Source organism: Coregonus lavaretus, assembly GCF_964263955.1.
Source record: "Coregonus lavaretus genome assembly, chromosome: 3".
Lineage (NCBI taxonomy): Eukaryota > Metazoa > Chordata > Actinopteri > Salmoniformes > Salmonidae > Coregonus > Coregonus lavaretus.
This window is the reverse complement of record NC_139990.1, coordinates 50536626-50554245: the sequence shown is the minus strand read 5'-3', so window position 1 is coordinate 50554245 and position 17620 is coordinate 50536626. Positions and strand designations below refer to the sequence as shown.

Sequence of the window (17620 nt, the reverse complement as noted above, 5' to 3'; positions counted from 1 at the left end):
CTTGACTGGTAGTGTGTGTATAATATATATATATATATATATATATAAAATGGAAATATCACATTTACATAAGTATTCAGACCCTTCTCCCATCTCCAAAGAGGAACTCTGGAGCTCTGTCAGAGTGACCATCTGGTTCTTGGTCACCTCACTGACAAAGGCCCTTCTCCCCCAATTGCTCAGTTTGGCCTGGCGGCCAGCTCTGGGAAGAGTCTTTGTGGTTCCAAACTTCTTCCGTTTAAGAATGATGGAGGCAACTGTGTTCTTGGGACCTTCAATGCTGCAGAAATGTGTTGGGACCCTTCCCCAGATCTGTGCCTCGACATAATCCTGTCTCGGAGCTCTACGGACAATTCCTTCAACATCATGGCTTGGTTTTTGCTCTGACATGCACTGTCAACTGTGGGACCTTATATAGACAGGTGTGTGCCTTTCCAAATAATGTCCAATCAATTTAATTTACCACAATGGAAACAGGATGAACCTGCACTCAATGTCCTAGCAAAGGGTCTGAATACTTATGTAGATAAGGTATTTCTGTTTTTTTTTTTATACATTTGCAAACATTTCGAAAAACGTGTTTTCACTTTGTCATTATGGGGTATTGCGTGTAGAGTGATGAGGGAAAAAAATAATTGAATCAATTTTAGAATAAGGCTGTACTGTAACAAAATGTGGGGAAAGGGTCTGAATACTTTCCGAATGCACTGTAGCGTTGGATTGCTTCGAGCAACATAGAATAGTGTTTTTAGGAATTTGCTATTTATGAAATAGGTTTATGGTTCTTCTAATACAAAATAATTGGCGTTACACATGAAGACATCACTTATAGTCGTCACAATTTCAGAAAAGTATTTTATTGAAATTTTACAATCCTGTTTGTACTCCAACATGACATCTCCCATGCAGAAACGTGACAACTTCATATGATAAAACAACCTGTAAATAGTTTATTTTCTTGAGAAATTCACATTTCAGCCATCTCTGGCCTTCCCTTTCTCAAAAGCCCAAAAATAGAATTTATAAAAAGGCAAATCTCAACTTCTCTCCATTCCTTATTCCAAAAATCTTTCCTCTCCTTCGGGAAAGAACTGAAATGTCTATGTTCACAGGGGCAACCACTAAATTGACTAAATCACTGGAGACAGTTCATGATAGTTTAATCATACACAAGTTATTAATCCATCTAACCAAGTAAAATTCACCACCAGCTTTTTCAGAACATTCTAGGTTGAATGGTTGATGCATGCTTCATATTCTATGAAAACAAAGTATTTCAGTAAATACTTTTTTCACTTGGTATAAACGGGTAGTAAATTGAACGCAGTGTTGCAATCAGTGAATCTATTCAATCTATCGCTTAAGTGTTAAAAATTGCGCAATAAAAATGTAAAAGGTAATTTCCGATTGATGTGACATGTGCAGCATTTACCGCTAATGCAGTCTCTGCCAACGTGGTTACATTGCCTTTAAATTTGTATCAAGCTCTAGCGCTGAACTTTCGAGATATGTATTGAATAGAGCCTTAAATGGCGGAATCAGGAGGTCTTGTCCAAATAAGGGTCTTTTGGAAGCGATTTAAAATAACACAGGATAGGGTTGAGTTGAACAGATTACTACATGCAAGGCTGAGAACTGTTGACACACTTTTTAGTAAATATACACCGACTCAAAAGGAATTATCCTATTTCTACTGTTCTCATCCTTCCACTAGTAGTTATGCTTTGAAGGGCAATAGTAGCTGGTGCTTCATGGTATAGAAACCATGAACATTATCAGGCAGACTTCATGTCAACACACCTCTGCTTCTTTCAGGTACAAATCCTTTATTAGATAATCTCACAAACATAATGCCCCAATGAAGATGCGTTTCCTTTTACAGTTAAACTTTAAAATATTTTATTTGTAAAGAGAGAGGGAGGCAGAGACCAGTTCAATTGCATAGCAATTTAATCCAATGTCCAATAAGGCCTCTCTATCCCCATCAAAAGGAAGAGGTCACGTGGTCATTCTCAATCAGAGCGTTTTATCGACCAAGACAACATCAATAAAACTATTGATAATCACTCACTATCCCTAATAGTGACCTTATTCAACAGGCATCATAACATCTTAAAAGGAGCCCAGTTTGCCCTGTCTGCTGGCTAGCTAGACCACTGTATGTCTCCATTCTAAACCACTAATTACAGTAAATTCAAGCAAGATGGGCTTTTTTCTCTTGTAACCAAATCCAATGTTTGTTTGCTTGTTGTTTAGTCCAAGGCTTCTATACTCCAGTTGGGGGTGGTACAGAGTTTGTTGTTGTTGAAACGGAAAGAAAAACATAACATGGGGAACATGCATGGAGCTTCCTAATGTAATGCCACATACTGAGTGCTCACACAGACAGGCACAGATCTGTAATGACACCCTACTCCCCATATAGTGCACTACTTCCGGCCAGAGCCCTATATAGGTAGGGGGTTCTATTCCCTACATACAGTAGACCACTACTAGGGATTTGGTCCAAAGTAGTACACTATGTGGGGAGTAGGGTGCCATTTGAGACGCAGCCTATACAGACGCCATCCTCCATTTTAGGAGCAGGGTTCTACTACACATCACAATCTCTATCCACAGCATGGAGTTAGTTCAGTCTCGGAATGTCAACAGCAGCACGTTTTTCTCCCTCTTTCTCCGCTCCTCTGTCACTGCAGGTCTCGGTCTTCCAGGTACCTGTACTCAAAGGTGAACCCCTCCTTCTTTCTCTGGCCCCACTTCTCATAGTCAAAGTAGATGTAAGTGCCCTGAGGGAGGAGGACAGTATTAAAATCAGTCCTTATTTGTTATTTGTTGAACCTTCCATCAGGTACATGTTGGCTCAACATTGGCTCATTGTTCTATACAGACCCATGGTGCTTCCAACACTAACATCAGAGGAGGTACAAAGGTTCTACTGTACCTGTTCAAACTCATCAGTGATGGTCTTGGGTTCTTCGTGCCTCTGGAACCACATCATGTACTTGGTGTGGAACCTCCACGACTGCTTCTTCAGAGCCTTTGCTGACAGGTACTGAGCTTTAGTGCCCTGAGAGAGAGAGAGAGCGCGAGAAGGAGAGAGAGTGAGCAATTGGACCCCACAGTGACTAAGCAAGAGTGGACAGCTGGGGGATGGTGGTGATGGTGTGTGTGTTACCTCCAGGTAGTAGAAGATGAAGAAGAGTGTCTCCGTGGACAGTCTCTGGTAGAACTCTATAGAGTCTGAGTGATGGGGGGGCATCTGATGATGGAATGGCAGGGTGGGGCACGGGTTCCTCATCAGGTATTGCCTACAGGAGAGAGTAACACAGATGTGCATGTTAATATCTACTCAGAGAAAACCCAGTGTCTACAGCCCAATATTCCGGCGGACGGCGTTCTGTTACCTGATCCTCTCGGAGTCTGAGGGGTGCGGCATGTGTGTCCAGGCAGACTCCTGCATGGCCTGCTGGTACACCTGGTCCTTGGAGAGGGGAGTGGGACCCAGGGGACACACCCCCAGGGAAGGGGGGATGCTCACCTCTGACAGGGAGGGCTGGGGGGCCGCGGGCGTGCCGGGGGCAGCCGACGAACCAGAGAAGATGTCTGAGGAGTGACAGGAGAGGATTGGTTGAGTTACAGCTGGTGGGGATATCATCAACACAGACAGATAATTAGAAATGATGTCACCTGCAACTGGCATGTGCTTTGTCAAATTGCATGAATGTTTATTTGTGTATTGCCTTAAAGATGTGATTTGGAACTTGTTAATTGAATTGATTCTGACCTCTGTCTGTGAGGTGCAGGTTGGGGATCTCTCCATCTAGACCTGATCCTAGTGCTGCTCTCTCAGCCATCGCCTTCAGAGAACTCAGAGGCTCCGGGGCCTGAGAGAGAGAGATGGAGAGAGATGGATGGAACAGACAGAGAGAGTGGGGTGAGGGAGTTTGGAAGAGCAAGGGGCAAAGATAAAAACAGTGAATTTATGAAAACCAATACACCATTCAACAGTTCTTCCACCATGAGATACTAGTACAAGCTTGGTACCATGCCACCATCCATTCCCTGTATGGTGTGAAGCAAAACACTCATGCCTTCAGCTAGAACCCCCACGGCCAGCCAGTGACTGCACCAACACTGATGAAATAAACCTGCCAATCCAAGATCCCATGGAGTCCTTGCTAATTCAACACTATACACAATCTTTACATTTACATTTTAGTCATTTAGCAGACGCTCTTATCCAGAGCGAATATAAGCACCTTCAATCTTATATTTCGTACGTTCTTGGTGTTTGGTGGGGGAACTAATCCAGTCACTTGGCAATGTCTATTTCCCTTTGACAGACATTTTTGGCTAGCACTGATATCTGACTACCTCAGATTTCTTTCAATTTTGTGTGTGTATGCGTGTCTGTGTCAGAGTTCGAGATTGTGTTTATTTAAATCTGTGTCTACGTGTCACAACTTTCTGTTTCCTTTGTTAGTGGCTTTGTGGATGTATTTAGGAGTGTGTGTGTGTGTAAGTTGAGTATGAATGTGTATATTTCCGTGTGTGTGGGTCTCTACCTGACACTGCTTTCTCTTTCGTGTGTTTGTGACTGTAGCCATGGCCCCTGGCGGCTCTGGGGCCTGCGCTGACATTCTGGTCTCCATCAGTATCTGACGGAGGTCTGTAGGAAGCTGGGGACAGAGGGCAGTCTCTACAGGTTATTCTAACGGTATTACAATACATGTTCATTAACTAAGAAATAACAGAAACATAGTCATTTAGGAGAGGCTTCATCACTGTAAATCTCCTGAATAGCTGACAAAAACATATTTGGTGTTATGTGGTGTGGGAGTTTTGTGATGTACAGCACGTTTTGTGAGTTTCTTTTTCTTTATGCTGAGAAAGTTTTTAAAAAATCAGTATTTTTGTGAGTTTGTTTGTTTCCAAGTTGTATTTGTATTTAAGACAACCACAATTTGGTCAGAATGGCTGCCGTGGAGGTTCTAGTGTTCACCAAACACTGTGTTCTCATACTGTTATATGGCCAACTCTCCATCCATCTGTTGTACTGTAGAGGAGGCCATTTAACAATATCAGGACAAAGTGCTCATCTCTCAGCCTCACACCCCTGTCTGGCTGTCTGTCCTTCCACTCTGTCTCCTCTCACCTTGAGGCCCTCAGAGGCCTGTGTGTAGGAGTGGGGTCCGTTGAGGAGACTCCCACCACCGGGGATACTGTCCGAAAACGAGGGGGACGGAGAGCTGGGGGGCAAGGTGATGGAGCTGATGAGGCTGGGACCGTTGTCCATACTGAGGGAGGGAGGGGGAGGGGGGGGGGGGGGGGGGGGGGGGGGGGGGGGGGAGAGAGAGAGGGAGAGAGAAGAGATATGGACATTTTTATCATCCAAAAAACTGAACAGATGATTGCGGTCTTGGATGAATTTGACATCACTTACGGCTGACTGGCTGAGGAGGTCAACGAGGAAGGCTGGCTGCTCTGTGATTGGCTGGGTGTGCTGAAGGCGGACTCTGCTGTGCTCTCTGCCACCACAGCACTGTAACCTGGGCCATGGGAAAGAGGGGGGAAACATCACTACTAATGCTCAATCCCAAATCCAGAAAAAGAAACAGACAAACCCAGACAGCCACGCAGACACAGTGAACATACTTGTGCTTCCGTTCTGCTTCAGTCCACTGGGCGGTCTGGCAGGGGCTGCATTCGACCCAACTCCTCCTCCGATTTGCCCCATGCTTCCTCCATTTCCTCCCATTATCCCCACTGCCCCTCCAGGGGCAGCACCGACTGGGCTGAGAGGGATCTGAGGGGGCCCAGGGATCACACTCTGCCCAGGTACCAGGCCCAGGATCCCCCCAGTCAGGGAGCCGTGTGCTGGGCTGGACCCCAGCAGGCCCAGCCCTGTCCCAGCCCCGTTGATGGTCACTCCACTGGAGCAAGAGGTGGGGATGGAGGAGCTCTCCACTGAGACACTGGACTGGGTGGTGGTACTCAGACCCAGGCCTCCCGATGCGGCTGCCTGGGCATAAGGGGCATGGGTGGACCCAGAGAGCGGGCCTGCCATGGTGTTCAGAGAGGCAGACATGCCAGTCAGGCCCAGACCAGACATTGAGTTGGCACTGCTGGTCCCCGTCATGCCAACTTTACCCAGGCCCAACCCAAGGCCTAGGCTCGAGGTGAGGATATGCCCAGACGAGACCTGGGGCAGGGAGTTTGGGGAGGCTGAGATGGGTGTGGTGGGTGTGGGGAGAGAGGGGGAGGCGGAGAGGAGGGGGTGGTTGGGTGGGCTGGGGGTGCAAGGTTTTGTTTGGGGTTGTTGTGGTTGTTGCTGTGGCTGCTGGATTGGTTGCTGTGGAGGTTGAGGCTGATGTTGCACGGCGCTGCTGAAGCTTCCTATTAGACTGTTGCTTGTGGGAACCACAGGGTTGCCTCCGACAACGGCGGCCATGGAGACAAGAGAGGAGGAAGAAGAGGACGACCCGGAATTGGCGGACGAGGAAAAGGACAACAACAAGGAGGAAGTGCCGTTCTTCGCAGGAGACTGAAAATGACACAGCATCAGTTTAGTTCAAACAGAACATGGAAACAGTCAAACTACATTTCTGAAGAGATCTAGTTCTCTGTTGAGCTATAAACATATGATATTATACAAGCTCTGTCTCACCTGACTAACTTCACTGTCTGTCGACCGCCCTCTCCTCTTATCGTCCTCCGAGTTCTCCTGCAGAACACATTCAGGCACAAACAGTAAATATCATTTTTTTACATTATAGTCATTTTAGCAGACACTCTTATCCAGAGTGACTTCATACTGGCCCCCCGTGGGAATCGAACCCACAACCCTGGCGTTGCAAACGCCATGCTCTACCAACTGAGCTACAGAGGGCCTGTGTAAGTATCAATGTACATGTTTTATGACACTGATCAAGTAAGTGATTGTATTTTCTTTACAAACAACCAATCAGTGAAGGCAGGTGTGCTTACAGCAGTGCAGGTGGCCGGCGATGGAGGGATGGGGGAAGAGGAGGTGGTGGAGGTGGGAGTGCTGCTCGAGTGGAGGAACATCTCATCCTCTATGTTCCCCATGCCCGTCGGAGAGGTGGCCACCAGCGCTGCAGCTAGAGAGGGAGAGAAAGAGGGACACAAAAGAGAGAAAGGAATAAATCAGAGAGAAAAGACTACTGGTTTATTTCAATGATAAGATTTTCAGGGGAACGCTAATATATGGTAAATAATTTTTAACAATCATCATCCAGACTCATAGAAACACCACAGATCAAGCTCGTCCTGGCTGTCTTCTAAACCGACAGCCAACCGAGCTAACAGATGTTGATTAGAGGACATCCATCCACCCAGACCCAACAGACGTTCATGAGGGACCATTCATCCAGACCCACAGCTGATAGCATGAGCATCATCATCATGATCATCCCAGGACTCGTCATCGAGCTCCTGGCTGTCCATGGGCGACTCACGGATGTCCTCCAGATCCAGGTCGTCGTAAATGAACTCGTTCTCCTCAAAGTCTGGGTCCTGTGATGACTCCATGTAGTACTCCACGTCGTCCTTGATCTTCTGGATGGAGTCCACCTGCACCGAGTCGTTGTCTAGCATGCGTAGGATGGTCTCCAGCATGCGTATGTGGTACCTATGCCTTTCTATAAACCTCTTTAGCTCCTCAATGCGATCCTGTTTCTACGAGACAGCCAGAGAAACAGGCACACGTGGTTATACACTGTTCGGGTGTCTTTTGTAATGCAGGTAGAAGTCATTCTTAGAAACAGATCTCAGGTCAACTTGCCTTCCCCAAATCCTTTTAGGGGGAACTGCAAGACTGACCTTTGATCAGAGTCTAGGAGCAACATCTCCCAACCCAATACCTGATTCATTATTATAAACTGGGTGGTTCGAGCCCTGAATGCTGATTGGCTGACAGCAGTGGTATATCAGACCGTATACCACGGGTTTGACAAAACATTTATTTTTACTGCTCTAATTACGTTGGTAACCAGTTTATAACAGCAATAAGGCACCTCGGGGGTTGTGGTATATGGCCAATATACCACGGCTAAGGGCTGTATCCAGGCACTCCGCGTTGCGTCGTGGTTAAGAACAGCCTTTAGCCGTGGTATATTGGCCATATACCACACCCCGGGCCTTATTGGTTAATTAGACTACATAGCAATAGTCCATGTATAGAGAATGAGAGGGAAGGAGACGGACCTCTTTTTCTCCTTTCTTCTTTCTGGTTTGAATGAAGAGGGATTCCACCTCACTCTCAAACTGGTCAACCTGCATGTTTAGAGTGTCTATCGTATTCTGAGGGGGAAGAATAGACAGAGTGGGTGAAAAAGAAGAACAGACCTCACCACCCATAAAATAAGCCAGACCCAGTGTGAACCATCCACCCCTGACCCATTGCTCGGTACACACTACCATTATGCATGAGTCAAAATACCAACGGCTCAGAGGCTAGGCTGTTACCGTTAGCCAGTTTCCCGTCTCTTCTTTCTCCCTCTGAGCTGGGTCCACTTTCAGGGCGAGCCCCAGGCCTTCTTTAGAGTAGGCCTTCGTCTTTGTCTCCCGCTCCACCACCTTAAACCGCTCCATTTGCTAAGGAGAGAATGTCAGATGTTATGTCAGACAGGATCGCACAACAGAGAGAAATACCCTCTCCATGAGCACTGAAAGGAGTTGAAAGTAGGGCTGTGACGATACCAATGTCGCAATACTTTTTCCATGGCAAAAATGAAAAGAACTAAGCAGACCAAACCGTTTGGTCAAATCAAATTGTATTTGTCACATGCGCCAAACACAACGGGTGTAGACTTTTCGTAAAATGCTTGCTTACGTAACCCTTCCCAACAATGCAGAGTTTAAAAATAATCATAAAAATAGTAACACAGGAGGAATAAAATACACAAGAATGAAGCTACACTACATGACCAAAGGTATGTGTACACCTGCTCATCGAACATCTCATTCCAAAATCATGGCCATTAATACGGAGTTGGTCCCCCTTTTGCTGCTATAACAGCTTCCACTCTTCTGGGAAGGCTTTCCACTAGATGTTGGAACATTGCTGCGGGGACTTGCTTCCATTCAGCCACAAGAGCATTAGTGAGGTCGGGCACTGATGTTGGGCGATTAGGCCTGGCTCGCAGTCGGCGTTCCAATTCATCCCAAAGGTGTTCGATGGGGTTGAGGTCAGGGCTCTGTGCAGGCCAGTCAAGTTCTTCCACACCGATCTCAACAAACCATTTCTGTATGGACCTCGCTTTGTGCACGGGGGCATTGTCATGCGGATACAGGAAAGGGCCTTCCCCAAACTGCTGCCAAAAAGTTGGAAGCACAGAATCATCTAGAATGTAATATGCTGTAGCGTTAAGATGTTCCTTCACTGGAACTAAGGGGCCTAGCCCAAACCATGCAAAACAGCCCCACCAAACTTTACAGTTGGCACTATGCATTGGGGAAGGTAGCGTTCTCCTGGCATCCGCCAAACCCAGATACGTCCGTCGGACTGCCAGATGGTGAAGCGTGATTCATCACTACAGAGAACACGTTCCCACTGCTCCAGAGTCCAATGGCGGCGAGCTTTACACCACTCCAGCTGATGCTTGGAATTGCACATGGTGATCTTAGGCTTGTGTGCGGCTGCTCGGCCATTGAAACCCATTTCAAGAAGCTCCCGATGAACAGTTATTGTGCTGACGTTGCTTCCTGAGGCAGTTTGGAACTTGGAAGTGAATGTTGCAACCGCGGACAGACAATTTTTACAAGCTACGCGCTTTAGCACTTGGCGGTCCCGTTCTGTGAGCTTGTGTGGCCTACCACTTCGCTGCTGAGCCATTGTTGCTCCTGGACATTTCCACTTCACAATAACAGCACTTATAGTTGACTGGGGCAGCTCTAGCAGGGCAGAAATTTGACGAACTGACTTGTTGGAAAGGTGTCATCCTATGACGATGCCACGTCACTGAGCTCATTAGTAAGGCCATCCTACTGCCAATATTTGTCTATGGAGATGGCATGGCTGTGTGCTCGATTTTATACACCTGTCAGCAACGGGTGTAGCAGAAATAGCCGAATCCACTCATTTGAAGAGGTGTCCACATACTTTTGTGTATATAAAGGGAGTACCAGTACCAGATCAATGTGCAGGGGTACAGTGAAAGAGATGAGGTAGATGTGTACATAAAGGGCAAAGTGACTAGACATCAGAACAGATAACAGTAAGAATAAAGAACAGAGTAGCAGCAGCAAATGATGAGTGTGAAAGTGTGTGTTGTGTTGGTATGCGTGTGTGTTATGTGCGTGTGTGTGTTATGTGCGTGTGTGCGTATGTAGTGTATGTGAATGTGTGTGGGCTGTGTGAGTGTCAGTGTAGTGTGTGTGAGTAAGTATACACTGAGTGTACAAAACATTAGGAACACCTGCTCTTTCCATGACAGACAGACCAGGTGAATCCTGGTGAAAGCTATGATCCCTTATTGATGTCACCTGTTAAATCCACTTGAAATCAGTGTCGATGAAGGGGATGAAACAGGTTAAAGAAGGATTTTTAAGCCTTGAGACAATTGAGAGAGGGATTGTGTATGTGTGCCATTCAGAGGGTGAATGGGCAAGACAAAATACTTAAGTGCCTTTGAACCGGGTATGGTAGTAGGTGCCAGGCGCATCGGTTTGAATGTGTCAAGAACTGCAACGATGCTAGGTTTTTCACGCTCAAAAGTTTCCTGTGTGTATCAAGAATGATCCACCACCCAAAGGACATCCAGCCAACTTGACACAACTGTGGGAAGCATTGGAGTCAACATGGGCCAGCATCCCTGTGGAACGCTTTCGTCACCTTGTCCCGACAAATTTAGGCTGTTCTGAGGGCAAAAGGGGGTGCAACTCAATATTAGGAAGGTGTTCCTAATGTTTTGTACACTCAGTGTATAGTGCGTATATATAGTCTTGTGAGTGTGCATAGAGTTAGTGCAAGATAATAATAGTTATCCAATAGCTACCTGGACTATCTGCATTTATCCTTTTTGGACTAACTCTTTTGACTCAACACATACGCTGCTGTTACTGTTTATTATCTATCCTGTTGCCTAGTCACCTTATCCCTACCTATACCGAACAAAAATATAAACGCAACAATTTCAAAGATTTTACTGAGTTACAGTTCATACAAGGAAATCAGTCAATTTAAATAAATAAATTGACTGATTTCTATGGATTTCACACAACTGGGCAGGGGTGCAGCCATGAGTGGGCCTGGGAGGGTATAGGCCCGCCCATTTGGCAACCAGACCCACCTATTTGGCAACCAGGCCCACCCACTGGGTTGCCAGGCCCAGCCAATCAGAATGAGTTTTTCCCCACAAAAGGGCTTTATTACTGACAGAAATACTACTCAACACCCCTCCCCACTCCCCCTCAGAGGATCCCACAGGTGAAGAAGCCGGATGTGGATGTCCTGGGCTGATGTGGTTACACGTGGTGTGCGGTTGTGAGACCGGTTGAACATACTGCCAAATTCTCTAAAACGACATTGGAGGCAGCTTATGGTAGAGAAATTAACATGAAATTATCTGGCAACAGCTCTGGTGGACATTCCTGCAGTCAGCATGCCAATTGCACGCTCCCTCAAAACTTGAGACATTTGTGGCATTGTGTTGTGTGACAAAACTGCACATTTCAAAGCAGGCTTTTTTTATTGTCCCCAGCACAAGGTGCACCTGTGTAATGATCATGCTGTTTAATCAGCTTCTTGATATGCGACACCGGTCAGGTGGATGGATTATCTTGGCAAAGGAGAAATGCTCACTAACACGAATATAAACACATTTGTGCACAACATTTTAAAGAAATAAGCTTTTTGTGCATATGGAACATTTCTGGGATTTTTTTTTTCAGCTCATGAAACACGGGACCAATACTTTACATGTTGTGTTTATATTTTTGTTCAGTGTATATGTACATATCTACCTCAATTACCTCGTACCCCTGCACATCGACTCGGTACTGATACCCTGTGCATATAGCCAAGTTGTTACTCATTGTGTATTTATTCCTTGTGTTATTATTTTTCTATTATTTCTCTCTGCATTGTTGGGAAGGGCCCCTAAGTAAGCGTTCCACTGTTAGTCTACACCGGTTTGAGATAGGGTCAATGTAGATAGTCTGTATAACCATATAATTAACTATTTAGCTACGGTCCTTTAAAACCCTGCTGTATGTAGAACATTGTGTGCTATAGCTTGTAAAATAAATAAATGTCACAGTGAACATAATAATATTTGCTTCCAAAATTAGGGATGTCTTCCTAAATAAGTTAAATCCGCTTCGTGTTTTGTTTCCTTGCCACGGTACATTTACATTTTAGTCATTTAGCAGACGCTCTTATCCAGAGCGACTTACAGTTAGTGAATACATTTTTTTTTTTTTATACTGGCCCCCCGTGGGAATCGAACCCACAACCCTGGCGTTGCAAACGCCATGCTCTATCAACTGAGCTACATCCCTGCCGGCCATTCCCTCCCCTACCCTGGACGACGCTGGGCCAATTGTGCGCCGCCCATGAGTCTCCCGGTCGCGGCCGGCTGCGACAGAGCCTGGATTCGAACCAGGATCTCTAGTGGCACAGTTAGCACTGCGATGCAGTGCCTTAGACCACTGCGCCACTCAGGAGACACGGTACTAACAAGTATCGCAATACTGGTATCGTCCCGGCTCTTGTTGAAAGGTAAACACAATATGGTGGAGACCTATCCACTCTTTTCTCCTATCAGTGTTAAACAAATAAATATTTTTGGAGATTATTACCGTCTCTATGACCTTGCGATTCTCCACTAGCTGCCTTTTGTCTTTGATCTCATTTGATGCCACCCATGTTTTTATCTGATCCCTCAATCGCTGCAGGAGAGAAGATGACAAGAAAACAACAATTAAAACTTAAGTAAAGACTCATAGCTTTTTTTCAGTGTGAGCAGACAACATGGGATATTAAGACAGCTTCATATTTTACTTACTATTAGTAAGCAATTAGTCTTACCTGTAACTTTTTTATCTCTTTTTTAAGGTCTGCCTCATATTTTTCCTTTTGGTTGGCATTGGCTGCATTGTGAAGCTGTGAAACAAAGTAACAAAGATCAGTTTGTTTGATAGGAGAACAAATCATTATGTTTCATGCACACTGAATAGTGTTGTTAAGGAGTCCTCACCTTCTGCCAAATGTCTTCAAACTGTTCTACGCCTTCAGCTACCTTTTTCAAACATCTGTCAATTTCACCTGGGGAGAGGAAAGAAAGACATCATCATAAAAATATGCCAATCTATTTTACTGGACTAACATATTACATTGAATCTCTGAAAGATTAATCCAATAATTGAAATAACTGATAGTCAAAAGAGTGTGAGAGGTCAGTGTCCAGTCCATTACATGCATTATTGCTCTATGGGACAGTTACCTTGGAGTTTTCTCTTGTCAGCCATGGCTTCACTACGACAATGTCCTCATACCGTCTTTCATTGTGAGAGGGAGATAACAGATTAGCTAAAAACACAACAATGCACACAGACACAATGGACATTTATTGCATTGTCTGGTTGAAATTGTATCTAAGTCCCTAGCTAGCTTCCTAGCATCAACTAGCTACAGATAATACAAACACTTGCAGCGAAATGCACCTCGGCTTAGCAAAGAATTAACATGCTGCTCATTTTAGCGTACATCACTATTTTCATCAATCGTAAAACAGTTCAATAGCTGACTCGCTGGAAATGTCAGCAACATTAGCCAACTAGCTAGCTAACATAGCCAATTCACATGCTGGTTGGCTGGTTTCGACATCTCATTCCAATGCAATTGCTATTCAATGCATGAACTGTATATATTGCGATTATATTTTGGACACAGTTGACGTTATGTTGGTAATTGTCTTAATGCTAGCAAATGTATCTAGCTAGCTACTGCAATCACAATGCTAGCTAGCTAGCTAGCAGTTTAGATAGCTGGTAATTTAGGAAAATTAGGGAAACTGGGTCAACCAGCTAAATTTACATTTGTTTAAGACATTTACCTAGGGTTTGGGCTTTTCGTTTGTCTCTTTCAATTAAAACTAAAACTAATTCCCCAGTCTTCTTTACTTCCAATTTTTGTTTTCTTTTCGTCAATCTGGCTGTACAGTACACTAAAGATGGACGGTAGCTAAATCCCACCCACAAAATGTGGATTACGCCCTAAACCCTACCTCCAAGCTATGATTGGATCAAATTCTCCACCGTCGTTGGACAACTTCCGCAGGTATACTTTCCCGTGATTGGTTTATCAGATGACAGGTCAATAGTAAAATGTAAAAAACCCAGAAGTTTTGAATACCTTTTTTATATACAGAACATTTAGTAAGCATCACCTTGACAACAATCATAAAACATGTTCAGAGTATCCTGATAAAGGTTCACATCAATAAATGTACTGTCAATGTAACTTTCGCAAGGACCGGACCATACATTCTCTACTCGAGCAGAATGGGTGGATTACCATGGTCAAGACCTTCAGTCATTTCCACAGACCACAGTTGTGCACAAATGATAATCAAATACACTATGTTTTTCATTTCTATCTGAAAGGTTCTGTAGACAGCATCCACGTAATAGAACCTTAGATCAGGGGTAGCTTCATCCTATTCCATCGTATCAGGGCTCGAGCCCAATACAACTTTCAGAACATCCCAAAGAGCCCTGGCTGTATGCGTTTCAGTGACATCACGTCTGGGGAAGTGTGAGTCCGAGCAACAGAATACTGCTTCATTTCTCCTCCCACTAGCAGCAGGCCATTCCCCTGGTCAGTGAGACAAAGAGGTTGGGCTTGGAAAGTCACTGAACTGCGTCTCTGCCAACATGGAGACGTCTGTTTCAGTCTGTGGAGAGGAGTGAAGATGGTGTTAACAACAGAACCATTGTAGGGAAACAGATTGACAGATCTGTCGTCTGCCTGATTGGAGAACGCTGCAGTGCATTCTGTTCCATATGCACAGAATATAATTTAGTTTGGGTGTGCACGTTAATGTCACACTCAAGGTTTATGAGTGCGTCTCACCCACCTGTGGGTCTTTCTCCTGTTTTGGAACTCGATGCCTCTTCTTCTTGGATCCCACTGTGGATTGGAATGGGACAGAGGGGGAGGAGCTAGGAAGGTCATTCAGCCTATCATTTTCTGCTCTAGGGCTGATGTCTAAATGGGCACCTTCCTGAAACAACAACATTTTGTTGCATTTAGTATAAAGATACAGTATGTGGGGGAAAACTCCTCATTTTCAGAACAGTTCTCCAGTTTCATGCCAACAGAAAACAGCCCAGTTGACATCTTCTGCATCACCATCAAAGTTAATGGTGAAAGATTGAATAATGCAAGCGTTGTTACATTTACATTTTAGTCATTTAGCAGACGCTCTTATCCAGAGCGACTTACAGTTAGTGAGTGCACACATTATTATTATTATTATTAATTTTTTCATACTGGCCCCCTGTGGGAATCGAACCCACAACCCTGGCGTTGCAAACGCCATGCTCTACCAACTGAGCTACATCCCTGCCGGCCATTCCCTCCCCTAACCTGGATGACGCTGGGCCAATTGTGCACCCCCCCATGGGTCTCCCGGTCGCAGCCGGCTACGACAGAGCCTGGATTCGAACCAGGATCTCTAGTGGCACAGCTAGTACTGCGATGCAGTGCCTTAGACCACTGCGCCACTCTGGAGGCCATTTGTTACATTTGAATATACCATAACTGTATATCATGGATATTTGCTGGTTTATTATTAAAAAACACTTTTTTACTTTTTGAAAATCTTGTTCTCACCTCAAGCAATATGGTGAGCTGTGCATTTCTATAGTCATCTCCATGGGCGTCGAGGGTCTTCATTAGGAACCTACAGTGGGAAAGTTAAGTTGCTGTTGTAGTTGAGCTAGCCTGTATAGACAATGGAGAGGCCAATTGACCATAGGCTGAAAAAGACATGAACCAATGAAAGGACAGACAGATCTTCAGTCCTTTTTTACCTTCTCTCCTTCTTCATGCGACGTGTTAGTCTTTGTAGTTGGTGAAGGCGACCAAGGATTTTCTCATTCACCTGCAGAGAAAATGGTGAAAGGATTAGGTTTGCTATATTCCTGGAACTGTCAATAAACACCCTGGTTTTCCCAAAATCCTGGTTGGAGGATTCCCTGAATCAGGAGGGAATAAACAGAAAATCCATAAACCTCCAACCAGAATTTCTGGAAAACCAGATAATTTATTGAACGTTCCTGGAATTTTACAACCCTAGAAAGGATTCATTACCATGCATTTCCTTATGCTACATGTGTGCACTGGCATTACCAACAGCAGACTATATGTTCAGATGCTCATCCGTATTACTCGGTTCTTAAATAGAGCACTACCTGAAGATACGATAGTGAAGTCGCATTAAAAATCCACACTTACAATCACACAAAGTATTCCACACAGTCACTCACCTGTTCGATCTCCTTACACCTCTTGATCAAAGCCAGGTACTTCCTCTTCTCCAATTCTCTCCTCTTCTCCTCCTCCTCCTCCTCCTGCTCTGGCCTTGCTCCTGACCCTTGACCTCTGGCCTCTAGCAACTCACTGACCCCAGGGCCAAGCTCTACCTAATGATAAAAACAGTAATTTAGTACACACTCTAGCTCCCTCAAACTCAACACTGGACCTCGAAGCCAATTTCACTCCACCCCCCCCCCTCGTTGTTCCCCTTTAATCAGGGACTGATTTAGACCTGGGACACCTGGTGAGTGCAATTCATTATCAGGTAGAACAGAAAACCAGTAGGTTCCGGACCTTGTAGGGTAAGAGTTGAATACCCCTGCTCTAGCACCATATTCCATTTCCAACCAACAGAGCCACTGGAATCATAATAGTCAGAACTCTTACTTACATCCCCTGGGCCCAGTTCCACCCCGCCTGGCTCCAGCTCTGCTTCCAGGATGTGGCCCCCAAAGAGAGGCGGCAGGGCCAGGCCGGAGAAATCCTCCATCATCTGAGTGAGGGGTGGGTGAAGGAGGAATAAGATCATTCATCCCCATAAATCACTTCCTAAACGGTGTCACAAATCTACACTTAATTTGACAAACAGGTAGGGTTCATTCCTTGTCTCAAACTGACAGCATATTTTCTTTAGCCGTACACTACAGGACGCCTCGTCCTATATGGGGCTAATTTTGGGGAACGTTATAGCTAGTTATCATAACTTTGCTTGCAGACAGCGTTAGCTCAACAGGAGTTAGCTAATCAGCTACACCCTCCTCAACCCCAAATAAAATTACATTTAGGTGACTTACCTTTGATTTGGTTAATGAAATCACAACTCGTTAACGTGAGCTTTTCTTGTTAAACTGAAAACGATTCAACCGAGATGACCACAACACATTCAACTAGCTAACGTTAGCTTAACTTGCTAACGACGTTATTGAAAAGCATCTAACATGCGCAGCATTTTTTAAGATTTACGACTAACTACTGTATCTGGATGGTCTGAATGACACTTTAAATATATGTTTACCCCATCCATTGACTGCAGCGCTCAATGCATCACCGCAGAGT

At 45.0% G+C, this 17620-nt stretch overlaps 2 protein-coding genes across 9 annotated transcripts; both read right to left on the bottom strand.

The window, feature by feature from the left end:
• Window positions 1-838: 838 nt before the first annotated feature.
• cnot3a (CCR4-NOT transcription complex, subunit 3a) lies at window positions 839-14215 on the bottom strand. Of its 5 annotated transcripts, XR_014611005.1 has the most exons (20): window positions 14079-14215; window positions 13467-13521; window positions 13221-13288; window positions 13052-13126; window positions 12823-12912; window positions 8488-8616; window positions 8227-8322; window positions 7401-7692; window positions 6988-7121; window positions 6668-6724; window positions 5656-6544; window positions 5444-5549; window positions 5156-5297; window positions 4566-4679; window positions 3785-3884; window positions 3405-3603; window positions 3176-3308; window positions 2942-3067; window positions 2554-2786; window positions 1929-2410 (listed from the first exon to the last, which is right to left on the bottom strand). XR_014611005.1 is itself a non-coding variant. In XM_084156527.1 (19 exons), the coding sequence occupies exons 2-19, from the start codon at window positions 13489-13491 to the stop codon at window positions 2688-2690; spliced, it is 2880 nt and encodes a 959-aa protein (XP_084012653.1). In that variant the 5' UTR covers window positions 13492-13521; window positions 14079-14215; the 3' UTR covers window positions 839-2687. The 5 variants fall into 5 exon arrangements, 4 of the variants coding, with proteins under 4 accessions (XP_084012653.1, XP_084012655.1, XP_084012654.1 ...); XM_084156527.1 differs by having other exon boundaries at window positions 839-2786; window positions 7401-7698; XM_084156529.1 differs by having other exon boundaries at window positions 839-2786; window positions 7479-7698.
• Window positions 14216-14371: 156 nt separating this feature from the next.
• LOC311117107 (TCF3 fusion partner-like) lies at window positions 14372-17482 on the bottom strand. Of its 4 annotated transcripts, none has more exons than XM_084157487.1 (7): window positions 17359-17482; window positions 16956-17113; window positions 16516-16671; window positions 16060-16130; window positions 15860-15929; window positions 15102-15248; window positions 14372-14918 (listed from the first exon to the last, which is right to left on the bottom strand). In XM_084157487.1, the coding sequence occupies exons 2-7, from the start codon at window positions 17091-17093 to the stop codon at window positions 14844-14846; spliced, it is 657 nt and encodes a 218-aa protein (XP_084013613.1). In that variant the 5' UTR covers window positions 17094-17113; window positions 17359-17482; the 3' UTR covers window positions 14372-14843. The 4 variants fall into 4 exon arrangements, with proteins under 4 accessions (XP_084013613.1, XP_084013612.1, XP_084013610.1 ...); XM_084157486.1 differs by having other exon boundaries at window positions 16956-17057; window positions 17359-17473; XM_084157484.1 differs by having other exon boundaries at window positions 14619-14918; window positions 15102-15154; window positions 17359-17445.
• Window positions 17483-17620: the final 138 nt, after the last annotated feature.